The 15,773-nt window shown below is 43.6% G+C and overlaps 1 protein-coding gene across 4 annotated transcripts in view; it reads right to left on the reverse strand.

Moving 5' to 3' along the window:
* Window positions 1-15,773, reverse strand: part of ANKFN1 (ankyrin repeat and fibronectin type III domain containing 1) — a 153,809-nt gene that overhangs the window by 5,463 nt on the left and 132,573 nt on the right. For all 4 annotated transcript variants that reach the window (XM_043497334.1, XM_043497335.1, XM_043497333.1 and 1 more), the window contains 3 exons: window positions 14,263-14,431; window positions 9,408-9,574; window positions 2,161-2,380 (listed from right to left, as the gene is read on the reverse strand). In XM_043497334.1, coding sequence (XP_043353269.1) covers window positions 2,161-2,380; window positions 9,408-9,574; window positions 14,263-14,431 — 556 coding nt within the window. The remainder of the gene's footprint in view (window positions 1-2,160; window positions 2,381-9,407; window positions 9,575-14,262; window positions 14,432-15,773) is intronic.

Consider the following 15,773-nt stretch of genomic DNA (forward strand, 5'->3'; position numbering starts at 1 on the left):
CCTACATCTTGAATACTGTATGCAGATCTGGATGATCCATCTCAAAAAAGATATATTGGAACTGGAAAAGATACAAAGAAGTGCAACTAAAATGATTAGGGGGATGGAACAGCTTCCATATGAGGAGAGATTAAAAAGACTGGGTCTTTTCATCTTGGAAAAGAGATGATAAAGGGGGGATAAGATAGAGGTCTATAAAAGATTGACTGGTGTGGAGAAAGTTAATAAGGAAATGTTATTTGCTCCTTCACACAACACAAGAACTAGGGTCACCCAATGAAATTAATAGGCAGCAGGTTTAAAACAAATAAAGGAAGTACTTCTTCATACAACACACAGTCAACCTGTGGAACTCTTTGCCAGGGTCCATGTTGTTAACAGGACATGGGAACTAGATAAGTTCATGGAGGATAGGTCCATCGATGGCTATTAGCCAGGATGGGCAGGGATGTAATACCATGCTCTGAGTGTCCCTAGCCTCTGTTCACCAGAAGCTGGGAGTGGATGGATCACTTGATGATTGCCTATTCTGTTCATTCCCTCTGAAGTACCTGGCATTGGCCACTGCTGGAAGACAGGATACTGAGCTAGATGGACCATTGGTCTGACCCACTAAGAGTTGGGTCTTATGAGTTGGGTCTATTTTATTCTTGTAACTCAAGAAGCATGCTAGTTTAATTTATCTTGTAATGAAGTATAGCATTAGATGAGACTAAATTTGTATTTTTTCTGTTTGTTGTTTTGAAACCATTTTCTCTAATGCTTTGTTCCATTTACTAATAAACATACTTGTTTTAAGAAGGCTATTGGTTGCTATTTCACTGGTCACGGGCTCCTGAAGTGAAGAGATGCAGGTATCCAGTGGGTTTTACATGATAATAAACAGTTGTCATAGACAGGTTGTGGTACCCAGATCCCAGTTGAAAAGTGGGAGAGTTGTGAATTCCATCCCAAGACAGGTGTCCTTCCATCGCAAGACAGGTGGAGCGCTGATGGAGACCGGAAAGGGGCCAGAGGTGCAAGCAGGCCCATAACTGTGACACCAAATAATTTGGCTACAAGAACAGAACCAAGGGAACAGAACATTGGTAGGCTATAGGCCAGGGATCGGCAACCTTTGGCACGCAGCCCATCAGGGAAATCCTCTGGCAGGCCTGGATAGTTTGTTTACCTGCAGCGTCTGCCGGTTCGGCCGATTGCAGTTCCCACTGGCTATGGTTCGCTGTTCCAGGCCAATGGGGGCTGCGGGAAGTGGCGTGGGCTAAGGGATGTGCGCGCATGTATTTATTGTTTTGTATTGTCTGGTTCACTTCTTGTGGGGACTGCAGAAAATGGGAGTGATAGTGATTCATTGCTTCCTGAAGCCAAAGGGAGTCCTTCTGCTTACTTCACTCGGCGTTGGGTCAGGCCCGAAGCCAAGGACTTGAATGCAGAGAAGGTGATGTCTAGGCTGCCAGCCTGGGGAAGACATTCCATGTGTGGGGAGGGAAGGGGGGTGGTCTGAAAAAAGAGATCGAGGTGGGCAGGAAGAAGGAGAAGACTGGATACCATTGATGGTGAGGGGAAGGGAGAACTGCAGGGAATGATACTGCGGTGACTGGGGAGACTGAGCTAATAGATGGTTTTTCCATCTGCAATTTCTATAATTCTGAGGTTTCAGAGTAGCAGCCGTGTTAGTCTGTATTCGCAAAAAGAAAAGGAGTACGTGTGGCACCTTAGAGACTAACAAATTTATTAGAGCATAAGCTTTCGTGAGCTACAGCTCACTTCGAATGCATCCGATGAAGTGAGCTGTAGCTCACGAAAGCTTATGCTCTAATAAATTTGTTAGTCTCTAAGGTGCCACACGTACTCCTTTTCTTTTTATAATTCTGAGATTATACTGAGAGTGAACATTCAAGAAAAAAACACTGAAAGTAGGTATTGGAAGGCACTGTAATTTGATACCTCTTTCCCCCAATCTATGATTACCCTATCCAGTCTGTCAGCTTAAATAATAAATAATAACACTAAAAAAAAATAAAATTGAATAATTGTTAAAATACCTCGACAGGCATGGAAAAAATACCACAGACTAGTTCCCGATGCAAATGGGAGATCAAGGGGCCGTCTTGATTTTCTACTCAGTTTCACCCAGGGGGAAAAAAATCCCTCTCTTACCACTCAGGGCTTTTCTTCTCTGGCTCCTGGCCTCTGGTGAGGGTGGTGGTGATGGAAGACAATCTAGATGGGAGGATGTTGAATTTATTTTCTTCTGATTCTGCTCTTCTGACAGGTCCACGAGCTTTGTTATGAGCAAGCCAGCCACCGGCTGTTTGTATCTGGCATACTGCAGCGCCTCTGTGATCCATCTCATTTCACGCCAGATCTCGTCGATTTGCTTTGGAAGAAAGGAGGGAAAAAAAAAGAGAACAAACAAAAACAGTGAAAATTTTTAATCACTCAGTGCTGAAGGTATTGATTTTGGTTTTCTTTAAAAATATACAGAAGTTGCCAGTTCTTTTTACATATTTTTATTTTTTCATTTAATTTTTACAAAAAGATGTATAGAGCCAGGGTATAAATCTACATAGCGCCATTGACAGAGCATAGAGAGATGGGCCCAAGCAAGGGAATTCAAATCCAGACCAGCTTTGAGGGGTTTGGGTCCATGTTCAGGTTCAGGCCCATGCTTAGGGCTGTCTCAAGGATGACAATCCTGTTTCATGGCAACTCTCAAGATTTTGAAAGTTTGGTTTGGTTTTTGCATTGGAATGAAAACAAGACTCTGGAACATTTTTAGGAAAACAAGAATTGTGTCAAAATGTCCATCTTTGGCTCAAATCCTGAGCTTTTCGATTCGGGAAGTAGGCATGTGTGAGCGTGGCCTGGTGGTTATGGCACAGACTGGGATGTAGGAGACCCAATTTAAGCCCCTGCTGTACCTGATTCAGAGCAGACTTGTTCATTCCAGATCATTCTGAATCAGATAGAGCAGAGACTTTAACATAAGTCTCCTACATCCGAGGCCAGTGGCCTAACCACCAACCTACAGACAGGTTTCAGAGTAGCAGCCGTGTTAGTCTGTATTCGCAAAAAAGAAAAGGAGGACTTGTGGCACCTTAGAGACTAACAAATTTAGCTGAGCAGAAGCTTTCGTGAGCTACAGCTCACTTCATCGGATGCAACCTACGGACAGTCTCTCTCTCTCTCTCACCCCTTTCCCTAAATCAATATATATTGGGGGAGGGCGGAGTCAAGGTTCTGCACAATCTCCACCCATCTGTATCGCAGGGGAGTAGTGGCCTCATGGGGATCTCCACCTACGCTGTGACCTGCAATGTGGGTAGCTCTTTCAGGGCAACAAGTTGGCACATTGGGCAAGTGTCAATCTTGCCCTCTTTTCAGTGTTGTAGCTGTGTCGGTCCCAGGATATTAGAGAGACAAAGTGGGGAGGTAATAGTTTTTATTGGACCAATTTCTGCTGGGGAGAGAGACAAGCTTTCAAGCTACCCAGAGCTCTGCTTCAGGTCTTGGCGATTCCCAGTAAAAGGTATTACCTTACCCACCTATCTCTCTAAGCTTGCCCTGAACATGGGAAGCCAAATTCCCACTGACTTTCCCCATTCTCAAGAACTCCAATGGGACTACACAGTATTCCAGCTAGCACAGAATCTGGCCTCTGCTGTTACCTTTATTGATATTACATTTATGCCCAGAGTCCCTAATCCATTCAGACCAGGGCTCCATTGTGCTAGGCACTGTACATATATATAGGGAGACATGATTGCTCTCTGACCAACAAGCAGGTGTGACAAATACTCTGTAGGGTTAGGGGGAGAGGAACCAGGAGAACAGATTTTTAAAGAACTACATGATGGTGTAGACTAGCCACCTGCGTAATTGAATGGGATTTTTTTAAAGATATAAATAAATTATAAATATTAATAACAATAGTAAATCCCGATAGCCATCTGTCTAGCCATTAGCAACTGGCAGTTTCCTGTAGGTAGAGCCTACAGATGCACAGATACAAAAATTTGGATCTGCCTCTGATCCACAATAATTAACTTGTATCTGACTCACGAGCTGCACTCTACCTTTTATATGTATCCACATCTGCATCCACACCCGCACCTGCACCTTATCTCACTGTTAGAGCCCTGCGTGGATACAAAAATTTGGATCCGCATCCGATCCCCGATCCGCAAAGATGGTAAACAATGCAACCGCATCTGCAGATGTGGATTTCCACAGATATAAAGTGGATATCCGCAGATTTGCAGGGCTCTACCTGTAAGAATCACAGTGGATGTTCAGAAGAAAACTGAAGAGTAGAGCAGGATGTTGGCTTTTCAGCTTCTACTCAAGTCAATGGGAACTCTCTGGGTGCCTTCAAAGGTTAAATTTGGCCTTTTAACTCACATGATGATTACCAAAAGTTGTGACATTTCACCCAAAATCCCTGGAGATCCTGTGCTCACATGGGAATTTTTTTTGTTCCCTGTAGAACTTTTAAAGCACAGAGGGTGGAATCCAAAGCCCACGGAAGTCAAAGGAAAGAGCTCATTGGCTCAGGTCTGTGATCAGTAATGTTCCTCATCAGAGCTGGCAAACAGAGTGAAGTGACAGGTTTGTAAGTTAGATTCCTCCTTTAACAAGAGTGGATCTGCTTCAGCTCTAAGCTGCCCCAGTGTAATATCAGGAGATGGGGGAGAACTCCATAGAAATCAATGGAGTTCTACTGGTGAAAATTAAAATCAAGCCTGCGGTTTCATAAACTCTTGGTGAGAATTTAGTGCACGTGAAACATGACAGGCTGGAGAATGAAGGCTTCCTTCATCTGTTTACCAAACAGACACAACACAGATGATAGCCCTTTGACCTTCTCCATCAACTGGGCCAAAGGGCCTCAAAACTGGCCTGAAGGGACCACCTGTAGGGCTAGTTGAGGTGCAGTTCAATTTCCTTACCCATCAGTTGAGTTAGCTGACAAGGGGCTAATTATTGTGGTGGCAATGTTAATGAAGGCCACAGTTGTAGGCTGAGAACTGGACAGAATCCACTAACAGATTTCATCATGGGCACTGGTCAGATGTTAGATTTTATTTATTTTTTTATTTTGGTTTCAATAAAAGAAAATGCCCCTCTCAAAACCTCTAGCACACTGGTTCATTACGCATAGAGGGAAAGCATCTGCACTGGATCAATAGCCCGAAAGCCCCCGCTTTCTCCCTGGAAGCCTTTCTAGTTCGCATCCATTTCATTAATACTAATGGGATCTGTGTGACAGTTCCATGCCCTGAACTCCTCTTGAGGCAATGGGAGGCGTGTGGATAAATCGATAGCAGGATGTGACTTTAAGTGTCTGCACAGAGAGGAAAACGGGCACCTGTTAAAGTGAAGAATGTCTTTTGATAGTGAAACTGAGTGGTTATTTTTAATCAATGTAAGTGCTTTGATAACGGAATGGATGCTGCTGCGGCCATTTGAAGGGATGTAGCCGTGGGTGCAATATCCCTGTGATGCAGGTCCCTTTCCAGAACTTCAAGTGGGCTGCCACATCTTTTCCAATGCAGGCTGCTTCACATAAAGCATGACTGAGTTCTAAGGGATAGCACTAAAGCTGCTTAAATGGAGATGCCTTGAAGCCAAAGTAGCCAACTTTCTGCAGTGATGGCAAGAGCAATGGGAGAGCTGGTCAGTGAAAGGGTGTGAGTGATAAAATAATGTAACTTGTGCTGAACTGGGAATCAGTGAGTGTGCATAAGAGAGTGGTACCTTCCGTGCTGGGAATGTGGAATGGGGCTTCAGATGCGGGAATCAATTAATAGGAGGCTGCAAATGAAGATTGCATAGGGCTTTCAATTCAATGCATCCTCTCTTTTGGTTGCCCTTCTTGCTTAACCTCCAATTCTGCCCCATTGTTGTGTAAGTGGCACACTCAGTGCCACAGCAGTGCAAATTGCACCCATCCTGCATGATTCTCCATTGCCCTGCCCCTTGTGCCATCATCTCCACCAACACAAAGTGAGGACACAGAGGATTTTGCCGATGCTTGGCATCAGTGCAAGTGGCTGCACAAGGCACAGGGCAATGGAGAATTAGGCCCATTATGTCACTTGCATCACTTTTTATGGCATCCCAGAATTCTAGCTCTTTGTGCCAGGCCCATTCTCTTACACCAAGTCAGGATTGTTTCCCAAGTTGCAGAGAAGCAGCAAGCAGTACATACAATAAGAATCAAGGTCATCTTCTGCTCCACTGAAGTCAATGATTGTTTTGCAACTGACTTCAATGGGACTGGGATGTCACCCCAAGGGTAATGAGAAGTGGTTCAGAGCTTCTTCAGAAGTGGAGCTTTTCACCTATTTTATCTCAAACTGTGGAGAAATAAAGGGACTTGACAAGATAATTCCATCTCATTTCAAGGTCTCAGTGTAACTCCAAGAGGTCAATGTGATTGGCTGATCAGCTAGCATGCTCCTCACCCATTTGGCTTAGAGGAATCTAGATTTCCATTCCATAACTCATCCCCTAGCTGCATGAGGAGAGAGAATATTTTCACTAAAATGTAAAGCCAATCGGTTTTCTCCCCAATACCATTATAAGGTATCTTCTGTGATACCTGGCCAGTCACATTTAATGAGCTAGGCTTCTTATACAGTTTAAGAGTATTTGAAGCATTACAGTATATAAATTGACAGGTTTCAGAGTAGCAGCCATGTTAGTCTGTATTCGCAAAAAAGAAAAGGAGTGCTTGTGGCACCTTAGAGACTAACAAATTTATTTGAGCATAAGCTTTCGTGAGCTACAGCTCACTTCATCGGATGCATTCAATGGAAAATACAGTGGGGAGATTTATATATACAGAGAACATGAAACAGTGGGTATTACCATACACACTGTAACCAGAATGATCACTTAAGGTGAGCTATTACCAGCAGGAGAGCGGGGGGGGGGGGAGTGGGAGAAACCTTTAGTAGTGATAATCAAGGTGGGCCATTTCCAGCAGTTGACAAGAATGTCTGAGGAACAGTGCAGGGAGGAGGGGGATAAATATGGGGAAATAGTTTTACTTTGTGTAATGACCCATCCACTCCTAGTCTCTATTCAAGCCTAAGTTAATTGTATCCAGTTTGCAAATTAATTCCAATTCAGCAGGCTCTCGTTGGAGTCTGTTTTTGAAGTTTTTTTTTGAAGTATTGCCACTTGTAGGTCTGTAATCAAGTGACCAGAGAGATTGAAGTGTTCTCCAACTGGTTTTTGAATGTTATAATTCTTGACGTCTGATTTGTGTCCATTTATTCTTTTACGTAGAGACTGTCTGGACTGTCTGCCACAAGTACTCCTTTTCTTTTTTGTGGATACAATTAACTTAGGCTTGAATAGAGACTGGGAGTGGATGGGTCATTACACAAAGTAAAACTATTTCCCCACGTTTATTCCCCCGCCCCCACACACACGCTGTTCCTCAGACGTTCTTGTCAACTGCTGGAAATGGCCCACCTTGATTATCACTACTAAAGGTTTTTACGCCCCCCCCCCGCTCTCCTGCTGGTAATAGCTCACCTTAAGTGATCACTCTGGTTACGGTGTGTATGGTAATACCCATTGTTTCATGTTCTCTGTGTATATAAATCTCCCCACTGTATTTTCCACTGAATGCATCCGATGAAGTGAGCTGTAGCTCACAAAAGCTTATGCTCAAATACATTTGTTAGTCTCTAAGGTGCCACAAGTCCTCCTTTTCTTTTTGAGTATATAAATTATAACTTAATTGCAATTTCAGCTTAATTGCTGGAGAATATGCCTACACATTTCTTTTCTTACTACCATGCTGGTTTAGACTCCAAGTACCTTATCTGCTATTTTTTCTTTTTCTTTTTGGCTGCCCTCTGACTCCTTTTCAGAGCTGCGTTTATATATACTCCTTTGCTCTTTACAATGTTTGGTTTGTGTAGTAACTTCAACACTGTCTTAGATCTGGGATCACACAAATGCTCTTGCGGTTTTGTGGTTGCCACTGAAGATTGCAGTATGTGGTGGGCTAAGATATTTTTGCCAATAGGTGGAATACAGCTGGTTTTCATTTGAGAGGAAAACTGACAAGGCTAATACGTTTTCACTATAATTCAGTACAAAACACGGGGGTTTAAAGTACTCTCCTGAGTTTTCTTCAGAATATATATGTGAACTGAGACACCCTAGAGCAGCAGGGACAGTTGCTGCATCTATAGCTCTCCCTGCAATTTTATACACACACAGTGGCCTCTTTGGAGATGCTTTGGAACTTAGTTTTACTGCACATGGGGTGGCATGTCTCACTTCGCTGCCACTTGACAACTGCTTCTCCCCCCGCCGCACCCAAATCCCTTCCCACTCCCATGCTCAGAAGAGCCAGATTGGTCCTAATGCTTGAGACCTGCTGGGGCTCCTGGGTGAATTTCACCCTTCATGCAAAATACATACATTCCCCCAGCAACCCGAGAAGATTTCATGCACTTGGACCAATTTGGCTCTGCTGAGTGTGAGAGTGTGGAGGGACTTGGGGAGAAAGCAGTTTTAAAGTGGGAGCACAGTGAGATATGCCACCATGTGTGAAGTAACACTAAGGTCCAAAGCAGCTCCAAAGAGGCTACTGCAAAGGTGGATTTGACTGCACGACAAGGATCAGCAGAGACATGGTCAGCTGGTCCATAAATATGTAGATTTAAGTGGCCACCAATCTCTACAGAGGGGGTGAACAGTTGTGTCAGCCCATATTCCAACTGGAGAAGGCTTGAGTTGCGGGAGTGTAAGGGCTGTACAGCTGATCTGTGTCCTGTCCTGTAGATGGACCATATCCATAAATGCTTTGTGGAAGAGTCATAAGTTTCAACCAGGGAGTATTAGTTACCAAAATAGTTTGCAAGAGTCACCCTGGTGTAAAGGCCCCCTAGCACACAGATAACCCGCCTCTGCCTGGTTCTTTGTGTTGTCATTGGATCACATTGTCTTCAGATCATTTTTATTGACAATGATCTATTCCTATAGCATGTGCCCTTAACACAACTTTCATTTTTTTTCTTTGCAACCTGCCAATGAGAAAAAAATGTATGTCCTGAATAAGAGAGACACTACGAGCCAGACTAATGGCCTGTGCTTGGCATTGGCTGCCCTCACACGGAGGGGAGTCAGTTCTATAACCCAAACTGAGACATTTCTTTACAACATTCTAGTGTAATTGTCATTTGATTTTATCCATTACAAAAATCTCTTTTATAAAAACAACCATTGGAGAAATTGTGCTCTGGGTTTGGAATTTCATAAAAAATAAAATGTTGACACCACTAGTCTTTTTACGATGTCTACAAATAATTCTCCTTTTAGATTCCAAATTATAGACCTTAAAAATCTCTTTGGTCTACTCAGACACAGACTGTTACCTGTATATAGTCTAAAACTTGCTGGTGTCTTTGTTTGGCAGCAGCAACTTCCCTGTCTGAAATTGCTTCCCTTAGGGACTGCTGGGTTTTCAGAGAATCCAGCTCTATGACAGCAGAAAGGCGGCAATACAGACTAATAAATTTCTCCTTGTAACAGCAAAAATGAACTGTGAAAATGACAGAGAAAAAAATAATTAGTATTACATTCTGCTCCTGAAATCCCTACTTTCTTGAACACAAATTTTAATTAGACAGTTATTAAAATTCTTGATGGAACATGTTGAACCAGAAATAAATAATAAAGACCTGATTCTTCTATCACTTGATGTCTGGGTTTCAAGGATGTTTGTTCTGGTGTAACTGATTTTGAGCCCTGCCTGGCCTGCTGTTTTTGCCAGGTTGTCTACCTTTGTAGCTTTCCAGAGGTGTCACTTATAGCGTGATATCATCAGGAAAGTCTAGGTCTTCCAGGCATTTGCTATGTACCCATGCTATACCATTGTCTGTTTGGCTAATACACTTCATTATCCAGCCTACAGCTATGCCAAACAACAATGGAGATAAAATGCAGCTCTATTTACACTAGTGTCCACAAAGAACTGCTCAATAATCAGAAATCAGGGCCTGCAGCATAGCCAGACTCTGGGCAACCTAATGAATTTGGTGACACCACCTGATTGGTTGGAAGAGTCGGCAAACCTGCTATTAGGCCTAGCAGCAGCAACAGTTAAGTGGTTGCTCAAAGCATTTGCCCACAGCTGCGATAGCTCCTGCCTTGCCTCACTCCAGGTAACTCAGCCTTGACCCGCGGCTCTGATTTCTGTCTTTGGCTCTGGCACATGGCCTACGACACCTGACTCCTTCTCTAACCATTGGGCGAGACCACCCTCATCCCGATCACTGACAATTATTCACCCTTGCAGAGAACTTCATGTCTCTGTAGGTGGCCTTGATGATGTTGATGAGTTTAACTTTAGTCCTCCAATGTCTTCCCACAATTCTCCTCTTCTGCCCAAAAAGGACTTACAAATTCACCCACAATTTACTGAGAGAGAATTCGGAGAGCTTACTGCAGTGCAAAGAACAATGGGATATGTCCCAACAAGTCCTAGTGCCATACAGGAGAACCAGTATGGACACAGCAGCTTGAGCAGGCCTGCTCTCACTCAAGCAAGGCTAACTTGAGGGCAATAATTAAAGTGTCGATCACTGCAGTTACATACCCTGTATTTCAGAAAATGCCCAAATTTGGGCTGAACAATTATGCTTTTCGGGGTCTTTCCTCACAGTCCATCCCCTGAAAATTCAGACATAGGGAGAAAGAAGGAAACCCAGAATATAACCTCTTGCTTACTAGGGACCTGGTACTGTCCCTACAACTTATCAGAGGACTTCAAGTTTCCTTGGTACTTTACTAAACTCAGTCATATAGTACATATCTTGGTATGGTAGTGAGGTACTTTTTGTCTTGTTACGGAACGGTTTGTTAACCATTTGGCAGGGGACTTAGAGATGGGGTAGTTGTGCCTGTGTTCCGATCAAAAATATAACAATATATTTTTCTCTCTTTTGCACACTACATGATAGAAATATAGAAAATCAAGCTACAACAACTTTGTTTGTAGAATAATAGAGGTCTAAGCTGAACCCAAAAACCCCAGAAAATGGAGAGTCAAAGACAGAATTCTCTGCTCTGCTTTCTCCCCTCATTGTCTCTAGATATTGCCAAGATCTAGTCTGAACAGTGTGTGGTCTTACAGCATATATGCCATATGTGCTGCACTCTTGTGTGAATTACAGCCATGGTTTCAGCTTCAGTGCTGAAGTTCCTAGTCTTTGTGGTTTTAAGGCAGAGCCTTTAATGTTACTTTAACAAATGTTACTTCAACGTAGTCTTTTGTGGTTTTGCAATTATATATTTGGTAGCCACCAGCTAATGGGGAATGGAAGCTTCTAATATTTTTGATGTGAAACACAGCCATTTGATAGAATGTTGGGGAGACGTATGTAATAAATCAGAAAGAATGTATCATCGCCTTTCGGCCATAGGATTGGTTACTTTTTTATTTAAAGAGTAAAATTTAGCCTTCATTGTTGTTCCCTCCACTATATTACACATTCTCATGACCGGAGCCTCTCTGGGTAGCCAGGACGCCATAGGAGTGACCATTTCCCTACTGCATGCAGCAAGCTGTCGCACACTGCCTCACCCTGGTCTATGACTAATCTATGGAGTGCATAAGAGGCAAGATTCAATCCTGCCTAGGACCTATGCATCACACAGTGAGGTTTCAGTGGGGCACAGGCCCTCTGTCCAGGAGGGAATTTCAGCCAACGTGAATGCACTTAAGTAAATCGAGTTCATTTCTCTCCTTTCACATGGGCAACATGGTCTGTACCCAGAGCCTGACTGAAGATGCTGAGTTATCCTCTCCTTACCTGTCTGATCTATTATTTTACCACCACACTGATTCCAATGGAATTTTAGAATACTGCCTAGGAAATAACACAGCTGTACATCCTCCTGGGAAAGAACACAGCTCCACCCTAGTCAAAACAGCAGTGAGCTGGCGCTCTGTATCTGAATTGACTCAGCTTTAGCAAGGGCAGAAATGAATCCACGAGGAAGAATGGTCCAGGGGTTAGAGCCCTAGCCTAGCACTGTGGAGACTCCCTGTGTGACCCCAGGCAAGCTAATTAACCTATCTTGGCCTCGGTTTCCATCTGCAAAATGGGGATAAAATTTCTTGCCTGGTGAAGATAAATATATTAAAGATTGTGAGGTGCTGGGATAAGAAGCCAAAATAGATTCAATTGGGGATTCAACTGAGTGACAGAGGATAACACACCTGTGACCTGAATGCTTGATTTCTCTATTTCTGAATCACAAGTAGCATAAAATGTAATCTCAGTACATCCTGCTTCCTTATATTTCAATCGACTGCATTCTCACATTCCTTGCCTTCTGCTGCTTTGTTACAAGACCCTTGTCTGTACAGGACTAGACTCAAAAGCGTGACCCTATTCACATCCACTATATATTTGAATGAAAACAGAGAAATTGAACCTGGGCTATTTGTTTCGTGACTATATTCTATCTTGCAGCTAACAGTGTGTTCATAAATCTCTACTTTCAAGCTTGCCAATGTGTGGCCCAAACCACTGAGACATGGGACAACGACCAAAATGCGGAACATGTGTGCTTTGTTGTGTGTTGCACCCTAAGCAACATTCATGTTTTTTGATGTCCAAATTTTCACCACTAAATCAGTTTTGTGGCCTGGTAGAGGTTCAGTGAGGGGAAGGAGGCCTGTTAAAGAGTGAAATCTGGTTTACTTGACTCGCCCAGGGTGAAAACATCCTTCAAAACAATTTTATATTTAAAAGTGGGTCTCTGTTTCTGGTCCAAACATGCAACAACATTCAGGTGTTCCAACATTTGGAACCAGTGTTCTTATCCTGGCTCCTGGGAGGTTTGGAGAGAGAGAGTCCCTGCCTGGATTTCTTATGGGATACCAGGTTGAGGAAGGACTATGGAGGAAGGGGAGGTCTCTGTCCAGTTACCCCCAAAACAGACCATTCTTCAGGCATAGCTCTTCCTGTATTTGGTGTCCCAGGAGACTCCCAGGCAGGGATTCCCTTTTCCTAACCTCCCATAGCCTCTTGCTATCCAGTTCCTTCTTCCCTATCACACTCAGTTCATGCTACCTCCCCACCCGCCCATACACAATTCCTAATGCAGTCCCCCCTTCCCAATTAATACGAGCTCCCCTCTCTCCCTGCACACACAACTGATGTAGCCCCCCCTTGATCAGTGAATGCAGCCTGAGAGACACACAATTACTGCAGCCCTTCTACCCCCACCATGAATGCACTTTCCTGCCCTTCCCTATCTTGGGGTGACAGCTTTTGCTGGGGTTCAGGGACTGTCCATTGCTGCTCCTCTCTTGCCTTTCCCTCCAAAGAGACTGAGCAGAAGGGGAGAAGGAGGAAACAGAAAGAGGCCAGGAGAGTGGGGCTGGGTTTTCCCCCGTATCTCTCCTCCAGCAAATGTGTCAGGCTCAGTAGCTGCTCTCTTATCCCCTCTCTGAAACCTTACTGTGAGATCCTCGGGGCTGCTCCCCTCCGCTCCATGGAGGGAGCTGAGAGAAAGGGTTGTCAGGAGCATCTTTTCCTTTGCCATCAGTCAGCCAGGAGACCCCGCTCTACAGAATGCCACCCCTGCATGCACTGCAGTGGGACAGGGAGATCAAAGTGGTTATGATGCAGGATTCTTTCTCGCCTCACCATGGGGATTTTGCTGCATCCCTATACTAGCACTGGGCCCTTTGGTAATTCAGGATGAAAAGCAAAGAGATGGGCCTGATGTGTGAACATCCTTAAAGCGCCGGGTCTCAGGCCCTGAGTAGGATCCTCTATAGCAAAAGCTGCAATAATTCTGCACTATAAAACTGCTAGATCTGTCCATTGACCTAGTTCTTCTCCACGATGATGCCAACCTCACTTCAGAATAAAGACATTTTTGTGGCTGCTCTCAGAATATCAAGTTTGGCATCTTATGAGCAGTATAACCCCCCACCCCCGCATCCTCCTCCTCCATAATAGACTAGGACTTATGCTTGATAACTGTGGGCTTTTGCTCTATGCTTTGCATTTCAATAATGATGGCTACAGTATATACTCCAGCCCCTATGCTCCTTCTATAACTTGTACACAGTTATAGGTAGTGTTGTTGCCAAAGCCATCATGTGATTTATTGACTCTCCACTGGGACAAGGGGGAAAACAGATACAACTTTGTGATTTTATTATAAGGAGTCTAGGTTAATATTTCTAGGTGAAGCAAGCTACTATACCAAGTTCAAACATCTGAAGAGGGAGGTTAAGAAATCCTGAATGTGGGGTGTAAGGATTATTCTGTCCTGGGGCAGTGCAGACATCGTCTGAGGCGGGGAGCAGGAGAAGAAAGGAGACATTGTGACCCAGTTCCAACACCTCCTGTGTATACAGACGGAAGTGCTTAGCCTGCAGAGGGACACGCGCGGGGAAAGAAGTGGGAGAGAGTTACAACATGGCACTTATATAAACAACACCCCAAATGGTATAAAACATTAAAGCAAACGTGCACAACATCAAGCTCGGAATTTTTATAAAACATAAATATTAGGGGGACTTAAACTCGGGTTAATGTTGCTACATAAAATCAGGCTTTAAAGCTGTAATGTTCCACATTAAAAAAAAAACCCACACAAACAACCCCCCTGAAAACAACATTTATGTTTCTTATTAGGCAGAAAATGATCACATGCCCTATGCTTTTCAAGATTATGATTGTATAATTATGTGAAAACATGAAAATGGATTCAATTAAAAGCCTTTAAGATTCAATTTAGGACTGGTTAAGAGAAATATGCGAACCCCCCTTCCCCCAACACAGGACTGAAAAGATTTAGCAAGTGCTGCATGAAGGGAAACCGGCACAAATAGTAGTTGGATGAAGGCTGTTGTGTAGCTGCCGTGGAAAACACTGTCTTTGTATTTGTCTTTGTCACTGTATTTGTACGGTGCAGGCTACAAGGGAATCCTGGGCCATGATTGGGTCTCCTAGTGCTACCACAATACAAATAATAAATAACAACACTTATATACCATTGTTGAATCCAAAATTAAATTCCTTAATCCACAATTAAGGTCCTGATTCAGCCAAGCATTTAAACACATGCTGTAAGGATGTGTTTAAGTGCTTCATTGATTGGAGATGGAGCTCAGCATGTGCTGAGGTACATAGTTGAACTGGGGCCTAAGGATCAAATTGAATTCTGACTTACACTCTGCCCAGTCCCCGCTGATTTCAGTAGAACTCCATTAGTTTTTTATAAAGTGAATAATTTGGCATGAGCATTCCAAGTCTGCCTGGGGACCCACTAGCATGGAGCCCCGTATAGGATTCTGAAATGGGAGGAAGTGGCCGCAAATCTGCAGCATGAGGCACGGGTCACTTGCAGGTTTAAACTAGTGTAAATGGTGAATTCGCTGTAACTTGAAGTCTTTAAACTACGATTTGAAGCCTTCAGTAACTCAGCCAGAGGTTAGGGTCTATTACAGGAGTGGGTAGGTGAGGTTCTGTGGCTTGCAATGTGCAGGAGGTGAGACTAGTTGATCATGATGGTCCCTTCTGACCTTAAAGTCTATGAGAAAGTCTTAATTTTGGATGTACTTAGGTCTTATTTGGATTTTGCATGGGCACAGGGTCTGTGTAGGGCCTAAACCCAGCCCTTCAGTATTAATAAAAAAGTTTCATTGAAAAGTTGGACTAGATTCCCATTTACACTAAGGCCACTTTACATCTCTCTGAAGTGTAAACAGG

This window comes from Dermochelys coriacea, chromosome 14, assembly GCF_009764565.3.
Source record: "Dermochelys coriacea isolate rDerCor1 chromosome 14, rDerCor1.pri.v4, whole genome shotgun sequence".
Classification (NCBI taxonomy): domain Eukaryota; kingdom Metazoa; phylum Chordata; order Testudines; family Dermochelyidae; genus Dermochelys; species Dermochelys coriacea.